We start from the raw sequence: 13,652 nt of genomic DNA on the forward strand, positions 1-13,652 counted from the left end.
TTGAGTAACTGATCCAACAACAGTATGAATTTTTATTACTTTATACAAAAAGCACACCTTTCTAGTAACAAATTAATAAAATATATTTCAGATGTTTCACACTTCAATCCAAGAAACTCTGATACAAAAATTGGATGATGTAAGCACACATAGAAAACTGATCAGAAAAATTACATGCATATCTGTAAGTAAATTTAGTTAACAGCACTAATATACTACTATTTATGTGCTGCCCTGGGCCATCTCCTTACAGATGTGCTATCCTTACACAACACCTGTCAGCTTGATCTTACTTGAGCATACATGCTCCATGGCATTTATCACTGCTTCTTCTGAGGGGTGCTGTTCTTCACAAACATTGAGGAATACAGGAACACGCTGAAGTGCATATGGATTCTAGAATGGGAAAAAATCATTAAAAACTATAGCTTTCCATAATTAGAGTAAAAATTAGTCAATAAAAAGCAAATGCTGAAATTTTGACATTGTAAACAAATACAAGTCATGTCATTTATAAAAGAAGTATACTGTATGTAAATACTTTAGAAATGAAAGGGGGGGATCCTTTAATTAGCTATATACAGGGTGAGTCACCTAACATTACCGCTGGATATATTTCGTAAACCACATCAAATACTGACGAATCGATTCCACAGACCGAACGTGAGGAGAGGGGCTAGTGTAATTGGTTAATACAAAGCATAAAAAAATGCACGGAAGTATGTTTTTTAACACAAACCTACATTTTTTTGAATGGAACCCCGTTAGTTTTGTTAGCACATCTGAACATATAAACAAATACGTAATCAGTGCCGTTTGTTGCATTGTAAAATGTTAATTACATCCGGAGATACTGTAACCCAAAGTTGACGCTTGAGTACCACTCCTCCGCTGTTCGATCGTGTGTATCGGAGAGCACCGAATTACGTAGGGATCCAGGGGGAACGGTGATGGACCTTAGATACAGAAGAGACTGGAACAGCACATTACATCCACATGCTAACACCGTTTTATTGGTCTTTTTCACTGACGCATATGTACATTACCATGAGGGGTGAGGTACACGTTCACACGTGGTTTCCGTTTTCAATTACGGAGTGGAATAGAGTGTGTCCCGACATGTCAGGCCAATAGATGTTCAATGTGGTGGCCATCATTTGCTGCACACAGTTGCAATCTCTGGCGTAATGAATGTCGTACACGACGCAGTCCATCTGGTAATGTACATGTGCGTCAGTGAAAATGACCAATAAAAAGGTGTTAGCATGTGGACGTAATGTGCTGTTCCAGTCTCTCCTGTACCTAAGGTCCATCACCGTTCCCTTTGGATCCCTACGTAATTCGGTGCTCTCCGATACACACGATCGAACAGCGGAGGAGTGGTACTCAAGCGTCAAATTTAGGTTACAATATTTCCGGATGTAATTAACATTTTACAATGCAACAAACGGCACTGATTACATATTTGTTTATATGTTCAGATGTTCTAACAAAACTAACGGGGTTCCATTTAAAAAACATAGGTTTGTGTTAAAAAACATACTTCCGCGCATTTTTGTATGGTTTGTATTAGACAGTTACACTAGCCCCACTCCTCACGTTCGGTCTTGGAATCGGTTCGTCAGTATTTGATGTGGTTTCTCACACACACACACACACACCTGCACTTACATTGTAGGTGCACCAGGGTGCTGGAAGGGGAGAATCCTTATTCAGTGAGTGATCTTTACTCCTGAAGTATTTACTTTCTGCAAGAACTTTCCTTACTCAATATGGCAGATAGGAAACAAATAATGTAATGGAGATGCACAACTAACGGCATGGCATTAAAGCTGATTCAAATCACAAATTAATAAATTACAGAAGGACCTCATCTGTAATATAATGTAGGGTTTATAGCTCATATAATTAATACCATTCCAACATTATTCTACTTACACAAAAACTGTGGAACCTAGAAGTCCATTGACATTTGAAAATGCATGAATTCAAAGAATAATGTAGGTAGAGGTAAAAAATTGACACATATTCCTGAAATAACATAGTTCTTGCACTCATTTTTGGTTTCAATAAAACCTTAACAATCATTGTTAGGCTTTACTACCATAATGGAAAATCAGCTTTGCAGCTTTATGATCCTAATCACCATAAGAAGGGTATTTGAATGGGTAAAATCCTGTGAAGAAAGTGAAACAAAGTTTGAAGCCAATGGTTGTTTTAACCAGACCCAAGTGGTACTGCTGCTCGGAGAGTTTAGGAAGAAGTGGAGACTACTGTGGGTTCATCTCTGCATGATGAAGTCAGCATTCATGAAGTTGCACCAGCATTCCACACACTACTGTTCAGAGAGCACTAAGGTACCTACAATGTTATCTGTGAAAACTCCAGTGTCATCATAGCTCACACAGGATACGGTGGCCGATGTGCTGGTCGAGTTCATTCATTTGTTCAGAAGGGGAACCGATAAGTGTTCTCCACCAGTAGGCCTAGCCCTTCTCCCAGGGAGTGGCCAAGGAGGGGAAGGCTGAGGAAGAAAAAATGGAGTAGAGAGAACTACTCCTGTCTGAAGAGACAGCCACAGAATATTGGCCAGACGTATGGAGCTTAGCATGCTTCAAGTCTGCCATGATACCACCACTCCAATCAGGGGCTCAACCCTTGGGTACCAGTGGCGCCTGGCATGGCGATCATTGCCAGGAATTCCCATGCCCCAAGAAGAGGAGCAACCACTCCTAGGCATACATGAGGCAGTGACAGCTCAAGTACCACAAGTGTGATCCTGGTATTGCCAGGGAGCTCGGTCAAACAGGTACATAACAGCCTCACCACATGGACTGGCTACCATGCTGGTGATCTAGCCAGGGTGGGGGTGGGGGGGGGGGTGTTTCGGTGAGCAAGCAGGAAGGGAGGGGGGGGGGGAGTCCTTCCCAAAAATGGATTACATTATGGAACCAATTTAGAAAGGGAGATCAAACCCCAAGGGGACCAGAACAAGCCAGAGAAAAAAAGGAGTCGAAAACACCACACAAGACCTAAAGGAATAGCTGGATTGTTGGAAAGGAAAACAATGGAGGAGGGGGGGGGGGAGCTCGGATGGGAAGGAGTGGGTATGGGAAAGGGAATGCAGCTTGGGAGAGAAGAAAGGCTACAATAACCTGGACTTTGTGCGCATCACAAAAGATCTGTGGGTCCCCTGGGGGCTATGCTTTCTTGAGTCTGGGTCATTTCCCTAATTACTGTATTTCTTATGTTGTCTCACTGAGGTATTCTACATGATCTTCTGAGGTGGTCCATTTCAACAATTTCATTTGTTTTTAGTTTTCCCAGTAAGCTCCTAGCATTCTCATATGTAAGTTATTACAGGCTCTACAATACTTTCATAGAGCATCTTCTTCACTTAACAACTTATCTTATAAGACAATAACAGAGGGTTTAGCTTCATGATTGCTGTTTTTCCATGGGCTACTCATTGCTATATTTCCCAATTACTTTTCTGTCTATTGATAGTATGCGACCCAAATATTTAAATTTTTTACATGCCTCAGTGTGCTGGCCACCTACTGTTGTTTCCTATACTTTCTACAATGCATACGTATTCAGTCTTTTGAAAATTTACTTTTGAAACCAGATGTGGGCTCTGACCACAATTTGTTGGTTAGGAACAGCAGATCAAAAATAAAGAAATTGCAAAAAAGGTAGTAAATGAAGGAGGTAAAACCTCAATGAACTGAAGGAACCAGAGGTTATTCAGAGTTTCAGAAGGAACACAGGACTGAAGCAGGGGAAAGAATGCAATAGAAGAAAAATGGATAGCTTTGAGAGAGGATATAGTTAAGGCAGCAGATGATCAAATAGGTAAGGAGAGGAGGCCTGGTAGGAGTCCCTGAGTAACTCAAGATGTATTGAATTCAAATGGCAAAAGGAGAAAATATAAGAATGCAATAAATGAAGGGAATACAGATGTCTAAAAACAGGCTAGTGGACAAAATCAAGGCTGTAGAAGCATACATAACTATGGGAAAGGTAAATGCTTTTATACGAAAATTAGAGAGATTTTTGCAAAAAAGAAAAGCACCTGTATGAATATCGAGAGCTTAGATGGCAAGCCAGTACTAAGCATAGAGTGGAAAGAATATACAGATGTATCAAAAGGTATGTTACAAGGTGTGGTGGTTGGTAGACAAGTGCCACATGAGCATATTGTGCTAATAGACTTCTATTGCTTGTGTGCTAGTGTCTCTGGAATGTGGAGGAGGACGTCAGAGTTTGGTCCACACAAGCTAGGCAAGAAGTAAAGAAGACAATGCAAGTTGCAATTGCTCTGACATTGTTGATGCACTATGGTCTCTGAAAAGGAACTGTAGGTAAAGCAAGCAACAGAAGGCATTGTGTGTATACTGTGAAGTTTGTGTATTTACCAGTGGCACTGCTAATTTGTTACATTTTACACACACACACACACACACACACACACACACACACACACACACACACAATTTCACACTGTGTGCCGGCCAGAGTGGCCGAGCGGTTCTAGGCGCTACAGTCTGGAACCGCGTGACCGCTACAGTCGCAGGTTCGAATCTGCCTTGGGCATGGATGTGTGTGATGTCCTTAGGTTAGTTAGGTTTAAGTAGTTCTAAGTTACTGATGACCAAAGTAGTTAAGTCCCATAGTGCTCAGAGCCATTTTTTTTCATACTGTGTGTAAATTTCAGTCACTTGTGGGGCTATCATAAACAGGAATTAATAATGACAGTCATGTGCATAACTGTAGAGTACATGAACCTGCTTCTTGTTAACAGGGTAGCCCAAAGGAATACAAGACAGGCTTGCCAACTCCATGAAGAACATTACCCCAACAGGCGTCATCCACCTCACACCATGTTTGCAGGACTGGGGAGGCATTTATGTAAAATGGGCAGCTCATGTCATAAGAGTCACCACACTGGATGCTTGCAGACCTGCCAAACACCAGAGTCCGAAGAAGCTGTACGTCAGCGTTTTGCAGAGTAGCCTTCTACAAGCACTCAAGCGGTAGTGCACACCATGGGTGTAAACTATGACAGGGAGGCATGTTCTGCACATGAGCACCTTCATACCAACAAACTCCAGGCTCATAATGACTTTCCTCATTGTGTCAATTTTTGCCAATGGCTGGTTGATTAAAGTAGGCAGGATCCACACTTTCACCGATGTATCCTGTTTTCTGATGAATGCACCTGTATCATGGACAGCATGTTCAACACTGGAAACAGCCATATTTGGATGGAAGAAAATCCTCACAAGCTGCATATTCGAGATAACCAATGTCACTCCATTGTCAATGTGCGTGCAGGTCTCATTGATGACCATATCATGTCATACATCCCAATTGCCTGGTATTTCTGCAAGTCTTACCTGGATTGTTGGATGAGGTGCTTTTGGCAATTTGCCATTCCATGTCATTCCAGCAGGATGATGCTCCAAGCACACCTTGCCAATGTGGTACTTGGTCACTTGAATTACACCTTGGGCAACAGATGGATTGGACATGGACACTTGACCCTACTGGATTTTTATTTGTAGGGGTACATGAAAACCTTGGTTTACACTTCACCTGTAAAGTTACCAGAAGATCTTTTGGCATGAATATGAGCAGCAACAGGAGTCATCTGTGTCTCATCCATATTGCCTATGTCTTCCACATTTCAGACACTACCATGCAAACAAAAAGTTATCGAAAATAAGTTTCATACCTTTTGATACACCCTGTGTTGACAAGCTTATAACAGGAATTACCATGGACGTAATACAGAAAGAGGAATCAGTAGAAAATGAGATGGGACATATATGATACTGCGAGATGAATTAGATAGAGCAGTGAAAGACCTAAGTGAAAATAAGGCCCCTGGAGTTGATATTCCCTCAGAATTACTGCGAGAGCCAGCCACAACAAAACGCCTTCAGTTTTTAAGAAAAAAGAAATAATTCCAGTTGCTAAAAAAGGTAGGTGCTTTTGGATGTGAATACTATTGAACTACCAGTTTGCTAATTCATGGCTGCAAAATACTGACATTAAATATTTATAGAAGTGTGATAAAAACTGTAGAAGCCAACCTAGGGGAAGATCAATTTAGATTCGAGGAACATGCCACATGTGAAGTTATCACAAAGATTGCAGATTTACAAACACAAATCTGCAATCTTTGTGATAACTTCACATGTGGCAAATTCTTTTCGTGTGCGTTGGTGCTTTGCACAATATGGTGATGTACAAATTACGTAAGTGCTGGATATATTTAGGAATATTCGAAAATACAATGCAACTTCGCAACAAAATCATGCGGAATTTTGAAAACGGATGATAATGTAAAGTGTGTCTTGAAAATCATGTGCAACAGCCGTCTGATGATGAACTTGCCAGTTCAAATCCGGTAACGGCACTATTTACCTAAATAAATAGCAGTATTAATAGTGGCTGGTTGCTGTTTTCTTCTTCGTAAGAATTAACGTACAGTAATTGTACACAGCCACAGTCCCACCATGTCAGTTTTAGACAAAATAGCACTAGAGAGCAGAAGCTTTTGAAATGTGGTGCTATGGAAGAATGCTTCAGATTAAATGGGTAGTTCGAATAACAAATTAGGAATTTATGCTACAGCTCAACTGAAAGAAGGGATCGATAGATAAGGGTAAAAATTGTTGAGGTCACTCAAATGGTTGTAGGTTTTGTGATGATGAAGAGGTTTGCACAGGATAGATCACAACAACAAAGCACTGAGATAAAGTCTGAATACCAACACTAATAGTACATAACTGAAGTCTTACCTCTGAGAGCTTGAAGCACATGTCTGAGAATTTTGTAACTAGACGTTTGTAACAATGCATGTTTGTTCTAGTCAATGAATGCTTTGTTCTTTCCAGTCTCACTACACTTGTTACATCACCTTCAGCAGCCACCTTCAAGACCTTTCGAACAGTTTCGTCTAGGCCACGGCGCATCTGAAATACAAATATAGTTGTAATTTTTGTTTTTTTCCCCCTAACCACCTACTAACATAAAATAAGGTTTTCTTAATCAAACATGCCATATAATCCTTATCTGCTGACACTTTGCTTTTCATGTGAATGTGTGTAAAATGATTTTTTTTCCCCCAAATAGTCTAGCAGATTCTTTGATTTAATTGGACCGATAAAAAAATCTACTCACCAAGCAGCAGCAGCACCACACACAGAAGGTTACAATTAGGAAAGCTTTTGGAGCCAATGGCTCATTCAGGGGGAAGGAAGAGGGGGAGATTTCAGAAAAGTCACCCAGAACTGCAGGTCCGGGGAGACTTACCAGATGGGATGAGAATGAAAGATTGATTGTTGGGGACTGCATCAGACGAGATTTGAAAACCTGAGGGGTTAACGATGGAAGACTGGGTAATATGCATGAGTTAATAAGAGTGAAAAGCTAAGTGCATTGTACGTAACAGAGGTGGGAGGTGGAGGTGAAAAATAGGCAGGTAAGACAATGAAAGATGTAGTAAACTAAAATGGAGTGATGAATAGAGTAGTTACAGTGCTGAGATGGAAGAAATTAATGTAAATTAAGGCCAGGTGGGTGTTGAGAACCAACGAAATATTGTAGTGCTAGTTCCCACATGTAGAGTTCTGAGAAACTGGTGTATGGGGGAAGAATCTAGATGGGGCACGTGGTGAAACAGGCAATGAGGTCACGATTGTCACATTATAGAGAATGCTGTGCAACAAGATATTGCATGTTGCCAGTATACACCCTCTGCCTGTGCCCTCTCATCCCAATTGATAACTTGGTGCTAGTTGTGCCGCCAAACAGTGTTTACATAACAGCTGGTATTAAGACATGTCGTTTCACAGCTGGCTCTCCCTTCGATAGTATTTGTTTTGCCAGTTACTGGGCTGGTATACATGGTGATAGGAGGCTGCATAGGGCAAGTCTTGCAGCAGGGACAGTCACAGGGATAGGAGCCATAGTATATGGAGATGGGTGCAGAAGGAGCATAGTGTCTGACAAGAATATTGCAGAGATTGGGAGGGTGACAAAAAGCTCTTCTATGTGTGAGGGGCAAAATCTAAGACAAAATGGATCTCATTTCAGGGTATGATTTTAGGAAGCTATGGCCTTCTTGAAGTAGCTGATTAATACATTCTAGACCAGGATAATACTGAGTGATCAATGGTGTGCTCCGAAGTTGTTTTTTTGGAGAGATCCGCAGTACCAGGATTGGGTGTAATGGCTTGGGAAATCTGCTTTTGAGTTAGGCTTGTAGGGTAATTACATCCAGTGAAGGCTGAGGTGAGAATGGTGGTGTATTGCTGTAAAGAGTCTGCATCCAAACAAATACATTTGCCTTGAATGCCTAGGCTTGGACAGAAGTGTGTAGCTGGCTTTCAGTGAGGACGAGATCAACATCAATGAAAGTGACATGGGATTCAGAGTAGGACCTTATGTGTGCGCTCTACAGCTGTTTGGTGAGTAGATTTTTTTATCTATCCAGTTAAAGTATCTTGTCAAAAATTGTTTGTTTTAATTATTAGATTCCTTGATTTGAATCATGTGTATATCTCTATATAATAATATTATTTGTAGATGTTAATTTTCATTCATATTTATTCCAATTTCCTTCCCCCCCCCCCCCCCCCCCCCCCCCCCCCCCCCCCCCCAATGGAAGCCTGCTGAAGATGTTTGCTCTGACATAAGAAACCCACTTATAAAATCTAGGCAAGGAGGAAGAGTCTGCAAGCAAACATTACACTTTTTCAACAATCCTTTAATTAATTGATATAGATGCATTAAGAGCACACTTCTACCCTTGTCCCCAGGGGACAGTTGTTTATGCACAACTCCTGTGTACACTGCCGCTGAGATATCTGTGTGTTCAGGACATGTGGTGAGCACCTGGTAGGTGTTCAATGTTCAGCCTGCTAAACTGAAATTGTGTGTGTGTGTGTGTTACTGTGGTCTCATGTTGCTGTTTTCATCTTCCTTTTTGATTACCAGATACTGATTACGATTCATTTTTGTAAAGAAAATTACATGCCATCATGAGTGTACAAAGGGAAAAAAGTTCTTTAAGATTCTCACTGGAAACTACAGTAACATGTTTAGTAATAAGTTTGACTGGCAAAGAAATGATTTTTATTCATTTGTGCATGTGTTTGGTGCTTCAGCTTCAGGGCATAATGTGGATTAGGGCAATATCCAAGAATTCTGTCCATTTTTCTCGTATTTGCTATAGAACAACTGGCTAACTCTGTAGCAGAGAGTACCTATAGATTTTATTTGTGAACCAAGGCAAATATTCTAGAATAAATGCTTTCTATATTGATCATCATAAAAGGTGTTACATCCAGAAGAACCTGACCAATTCACTCCTGACTGGGTTGGTGTGTTGCACATAGTCACCTATGAATGATTACCTCTGCATGGTCGGCCATGCACTTGGATAGCATGGGTAGAGCTGTGACGTCACGCCCATTGGTTGATTTAAGAGGGCTCCCAAATGGTCGTGATGGCCATTACAATAGTGTGTATCGTCACTAGAGCTTCAAATGAATGTGCACTACACCCAGGCCCCACCAGATGAGGTAGAAGGGCTGTGGGTGGCTGCGTGATCCTTATGTCGCACTGCACACCACAGCAATCTAAGTGATACCACCAGTGTCCACTGCTGATGGCGATGGGTGCATGAAGGCACAATGTGTAGAATCTGGACATGCACAAGGAAAGAGAACTGACAGGTTGTCCACCATGTGCGAACAGATCCAAGGGCAAAGACAAGCACAATTCAGCTGGCTGTCCTGCCTTCCATACAACATCCCGTAAGTGCCAGTACCACTGACAGGCAGTTGCTTGGCACAGTTCTTGGTGCACACCCACACTCATTCTCCCAGCATCACGTCTGATGCACTTGGTATCAACAATGACATACACAGGGCCCTGCAACATGGCAGTGTATCATCTTTAGTGACGAGTCCCGCTTTTCCCTTGGAAGCGGCGACAACCAGGTTCATGTCTGAAGGCATGGTGGAGAGCACCACAAAGAGTGGTTTGTGAACTCCCATTACCCGTACAGCCAGCGTTGTGTGATGGTGTGGTGAGTTATATCCTATAATGCCCGTTAACTGTTAATGTTTGTAACGGGGTCCATGACAGCCACATGTTACATGGTTGAGGGCTTGCAACCAGTGGCTCTGCCATTTGTGAATGCCCACACCCATCCCCCATTTCAACAGGACAAGGATTAGAGCCTGGGTTGGCATATTGCAGGACTACATGCAAGACATGTCTGGTACAATGGGGGCCCAACAACATATTAACACATATCTTTTGTGACTGTGTAGAGCAGTAAGTGTTAGTTCTTCAAAGTTCAAGGTGTAATCATTATGCAAGTGTGGCACCCCCTACCTGCATGATTGCAATGCACCTTGTCCTAGGTGCAACTATTTTATAATGTTCACTGTATATTGTTAAGGTAAAAATAAAGAAGATTTAAGAAACTGTATTGTTTCATTGCTATTTTCTGATTATGGGTCGTGTGAAAATGCTTAAAATTAGTGACTACTGGTCCAGATACATGTCCCTGAACACACCAATTTTCATCAAGATTTTGTCCATAGAGAATGATTTACTTTCAGGACAACTCTGATAGTAACTCACAAGATGGATTATTCAGAATTAGAAATATATTTGATAAAGTTCATACAGTATTCCACAACAAATTACATCCATACCAAAAGCTCTATACTGTCAAGTATATACATGCAACAAAGGGAACTTGCTTTCACAATCTGGGGAAAAGTGGCAACATACAGGCAACACTTATGTTACACGACAAGCTTAATATCACTTCAATGACATAATGTGTTGCTCAATGTTGGATATATTTAGTGTGTGGAGGTTTCTTACTGTGCATGCAAGTAACCAAATGAGGATGGACACAGCATTTCTGAAAGACAGGGTGACATTGGCAGTTTGGTCATGCTATGTGGCACCTGCTGGTTACTCCATGCAGCTATGCCCCTGCCTCAAACACAAGCTTCGCTCCATGGAATATTGCGCACTATGACAATGTATCATGCCATGAAGGAAAGATGCTCTGAACTGTCAAATAATCTGATTTAATGTAATAGCCAATTTATTACTGCAGGCAGTTACTGTATGGGATGTTTTAACAGTATATGAGCTGAGGTAATATACGCATGTCTTGGAGCAGCTGCATTTCTTATTTAGTAGCTTAGTGTAAATAAATAAGAATGACTGCATTTCCAGCACATGCCAAATTGCTAAGCAGACGAAGTGCAGAAAGAAGATACTGAGAGGGGAGATGAACTCAAGAGAAGCAATTTCATATTTCAGATAACTACATAGCAGCATATGACTTTATACTTCCACTCCCCTTCAGAGACTAAAGAAATATCTCAAGCTATATTTTGAATGAGGACAATAGTTGACAGTACTTATTTGAATCTTGGTCTGTTCCTCCAACTTCTTAACCCTGGAAATGTCTGAGATGGAAAGGACTGACAGTGAAAGACTCAAGAACTGCAGATTACAACTCAAGTACAGCAGCAATTTATCTCACTGACCTACGATTGAGTTCAGTTAAATCCGAGCAGAAGACTGAAATGCTACGAAAATTTCTTTTCCACATACCGGACCTGTGCATTTTAAATACTAATGATCTCCATAGAGTAATAAAGGGTGATAAATGCCACTATCAGGGTTTTGTCTGTCTCTGGTAAGAGAATTAATTTAAACTCAAACCATAGAATGGAGGAAAGCTAGAAGAGGACAGCATTTTGATGACAAGAAGCCTCTAAAATTTACTAGGAGGCATTTTAGAAATATTACTTAGAGCGAGTTTGTAGACGTGCAATTTACTCAGATCAGAATGAAAGTCAAGAAATCGGGTACAAATTCTGAACACATTTTGTACCGCATGTTTTGAAAGAAAAACTAGGATAAGACTTAAAAGTAAAGATGAAAATACATTGACAGGTTTATGAAATGAAATGAAAAAAAGAAAATGTATACACTGCTAGGCATTAAAACTGCAGCATCGTGAAGATGGGAACAGAGAGAGATGTGCCAATGGCGGTGTGCCTCATGACAATAATAGATACAGGGTTGGCACCACATCACGTTTTCAGGTGAGTCCTGGTTCTGTGTGCAGCTTCATAATGGTTACATTCATGTGAGGTGGCACTAATACAGGCTCAGAACATGGTATGAGGGTGCCATGGGGTACACAACATGACCACTTTTAGTTTGAATGCCCAATAATTTGGATAGCAGCAGTTACATTTCTGAAGTGTTAATGCCACTGGCTATACCCTATCTTTGAGATCTCACTGACATTATTTTTTTGTGAAAATAAAGCATGTTGCCATTTCTGTCCTGGCCACCTCAATACAGAGGATATTTGGCTGTTGCTCCGGTCAGCATATTCCGCAGAACTCATCCACTGGAAACACCCGGTCACGAGTTGCCAGCACAGTGGCACATCACTACTTACACACACGTGTGGTGGTAGGCACGACGACAGTTTGTCTATCTGGACACAGTGTAAACAAAGTTCTTGTGTAAAGGGTGTGTTTTAATTTTGAATAACTTCTTGTGAACTGGAAATGATTGAATATCTGCAACAGAGTTTTCTTCAGTGCAGCAATACTTAATTTCAAGTTTTGTACATAATTTACAAAATAAACACTTTAGAACACATGTCCAACTATTCCTTTTGGTCTGTGCTAGCATAATAACACTTCTAAAGATAATTTTAAATGGAAGATGTCCATGTGCCAAAAAAACTCTCTGGAACTTTACCATTACATTTCCAACACATAAACCCAAACAGATTTCTCTAGTCAACATTCAAAACTAAATACTCAATGTTTCTGAATGCTTTTTGTTGGTGCCCAAATAATACAGGGTGGTCAATCGTTAATGCAACTGCTTTCAAGGCACATGGCCAGCCAGCGAGGCCAGCTGCTGTGCCTGCGGAGCAGGTGACAGGAGGTCAGCAGTAAATATAATATGGAAAATCCAGGATGGAATGTAGCAATATTATGAAAAAGATAGTTACTACTCACCATAAAGTGAAGATGCTGTTGGAGACAGGCACAACGAAAAGACTAGCACAAAATAAGCTGGTTAGTTTTGTGTGTGTGTGTGTGTGTGTGTGTGTGTGTGTGTGTGTGTGTGTGTGTTTTTGACAAAGGCCTTGTTGGCTGAAAGCTTATTTTGGACAGTCTTTTTGTTGTGTCTTATCTGTGACCCAGCCTGCCCACTATATATGAAGATGGTATCTGAAATGTGCGCCCCGACCGGGACTCTGACCTGGGATCTCCTGCTTACATGGCAGACGCTCTATCCAACTAAGCCATCGAGGACACAGATGACTGCAGGGACTTATCTCTGGCACACTCCCTGTGAGACCCACATTTCTACTTACTGTCCACACACTACAATTGTAGTGCCCCTGCCCACTATGCTCATACTCGCGGCAGTTAATCTACCAATTCCCGTAAGAGTTTGAGCAATGTGAGTGCATCCGCACTGAAAAAGATCATCGGGCAGCATACTGACTGCAGTGAGTAATGATTATAGTGGGGCAGGGCACAACAAATGTAGTGTGTGGACAG

General features: G+C 41.2%; 1 protein-coding gene across 1 annotated transcript in view; it reads right to left on the bottom strand.

Annotated features, from left to right (window-relative positions):
* LOC126480178 (legumain-like) overlaps positions 1-13,652 on the bottom strand; it is a 152,244-nt gene continuing 138,592 nt past the window's right edge. The window contains exons 11-12 of the mRNA XM_050103845.1: positions 6,810-6,983; positions 1-396 (exon numbers count right to left, since the gene is read on the bottom strand). Of these exons, the coding sequence (XP_049959802.1) occupies positions 265-396; positions 6,810-6,983 (306 nt within the window). The 3' untranslated portion in view covers positions 1-264. The remainder of the gene's footprint in view (positions 397-6,809; positions 6,984-13,652) is intronic.

This window comes from Schistocerca serialis, chromosome 1, assembly GCF_023864345.2.
Source record: "Schistocerca serialis cubense isolate TAMUIC-IGC-003099 chromosome 1, iqSchSeri2.2, whole genome shotgun sequence".
Classification (NCBI taxonomy): domain Eukaryota; kingdom Metazoa; phylum Arthropoda; class Insecta; order Orthoptera; family Acrididae; genus Schistocerca; species Schistocerca serialis.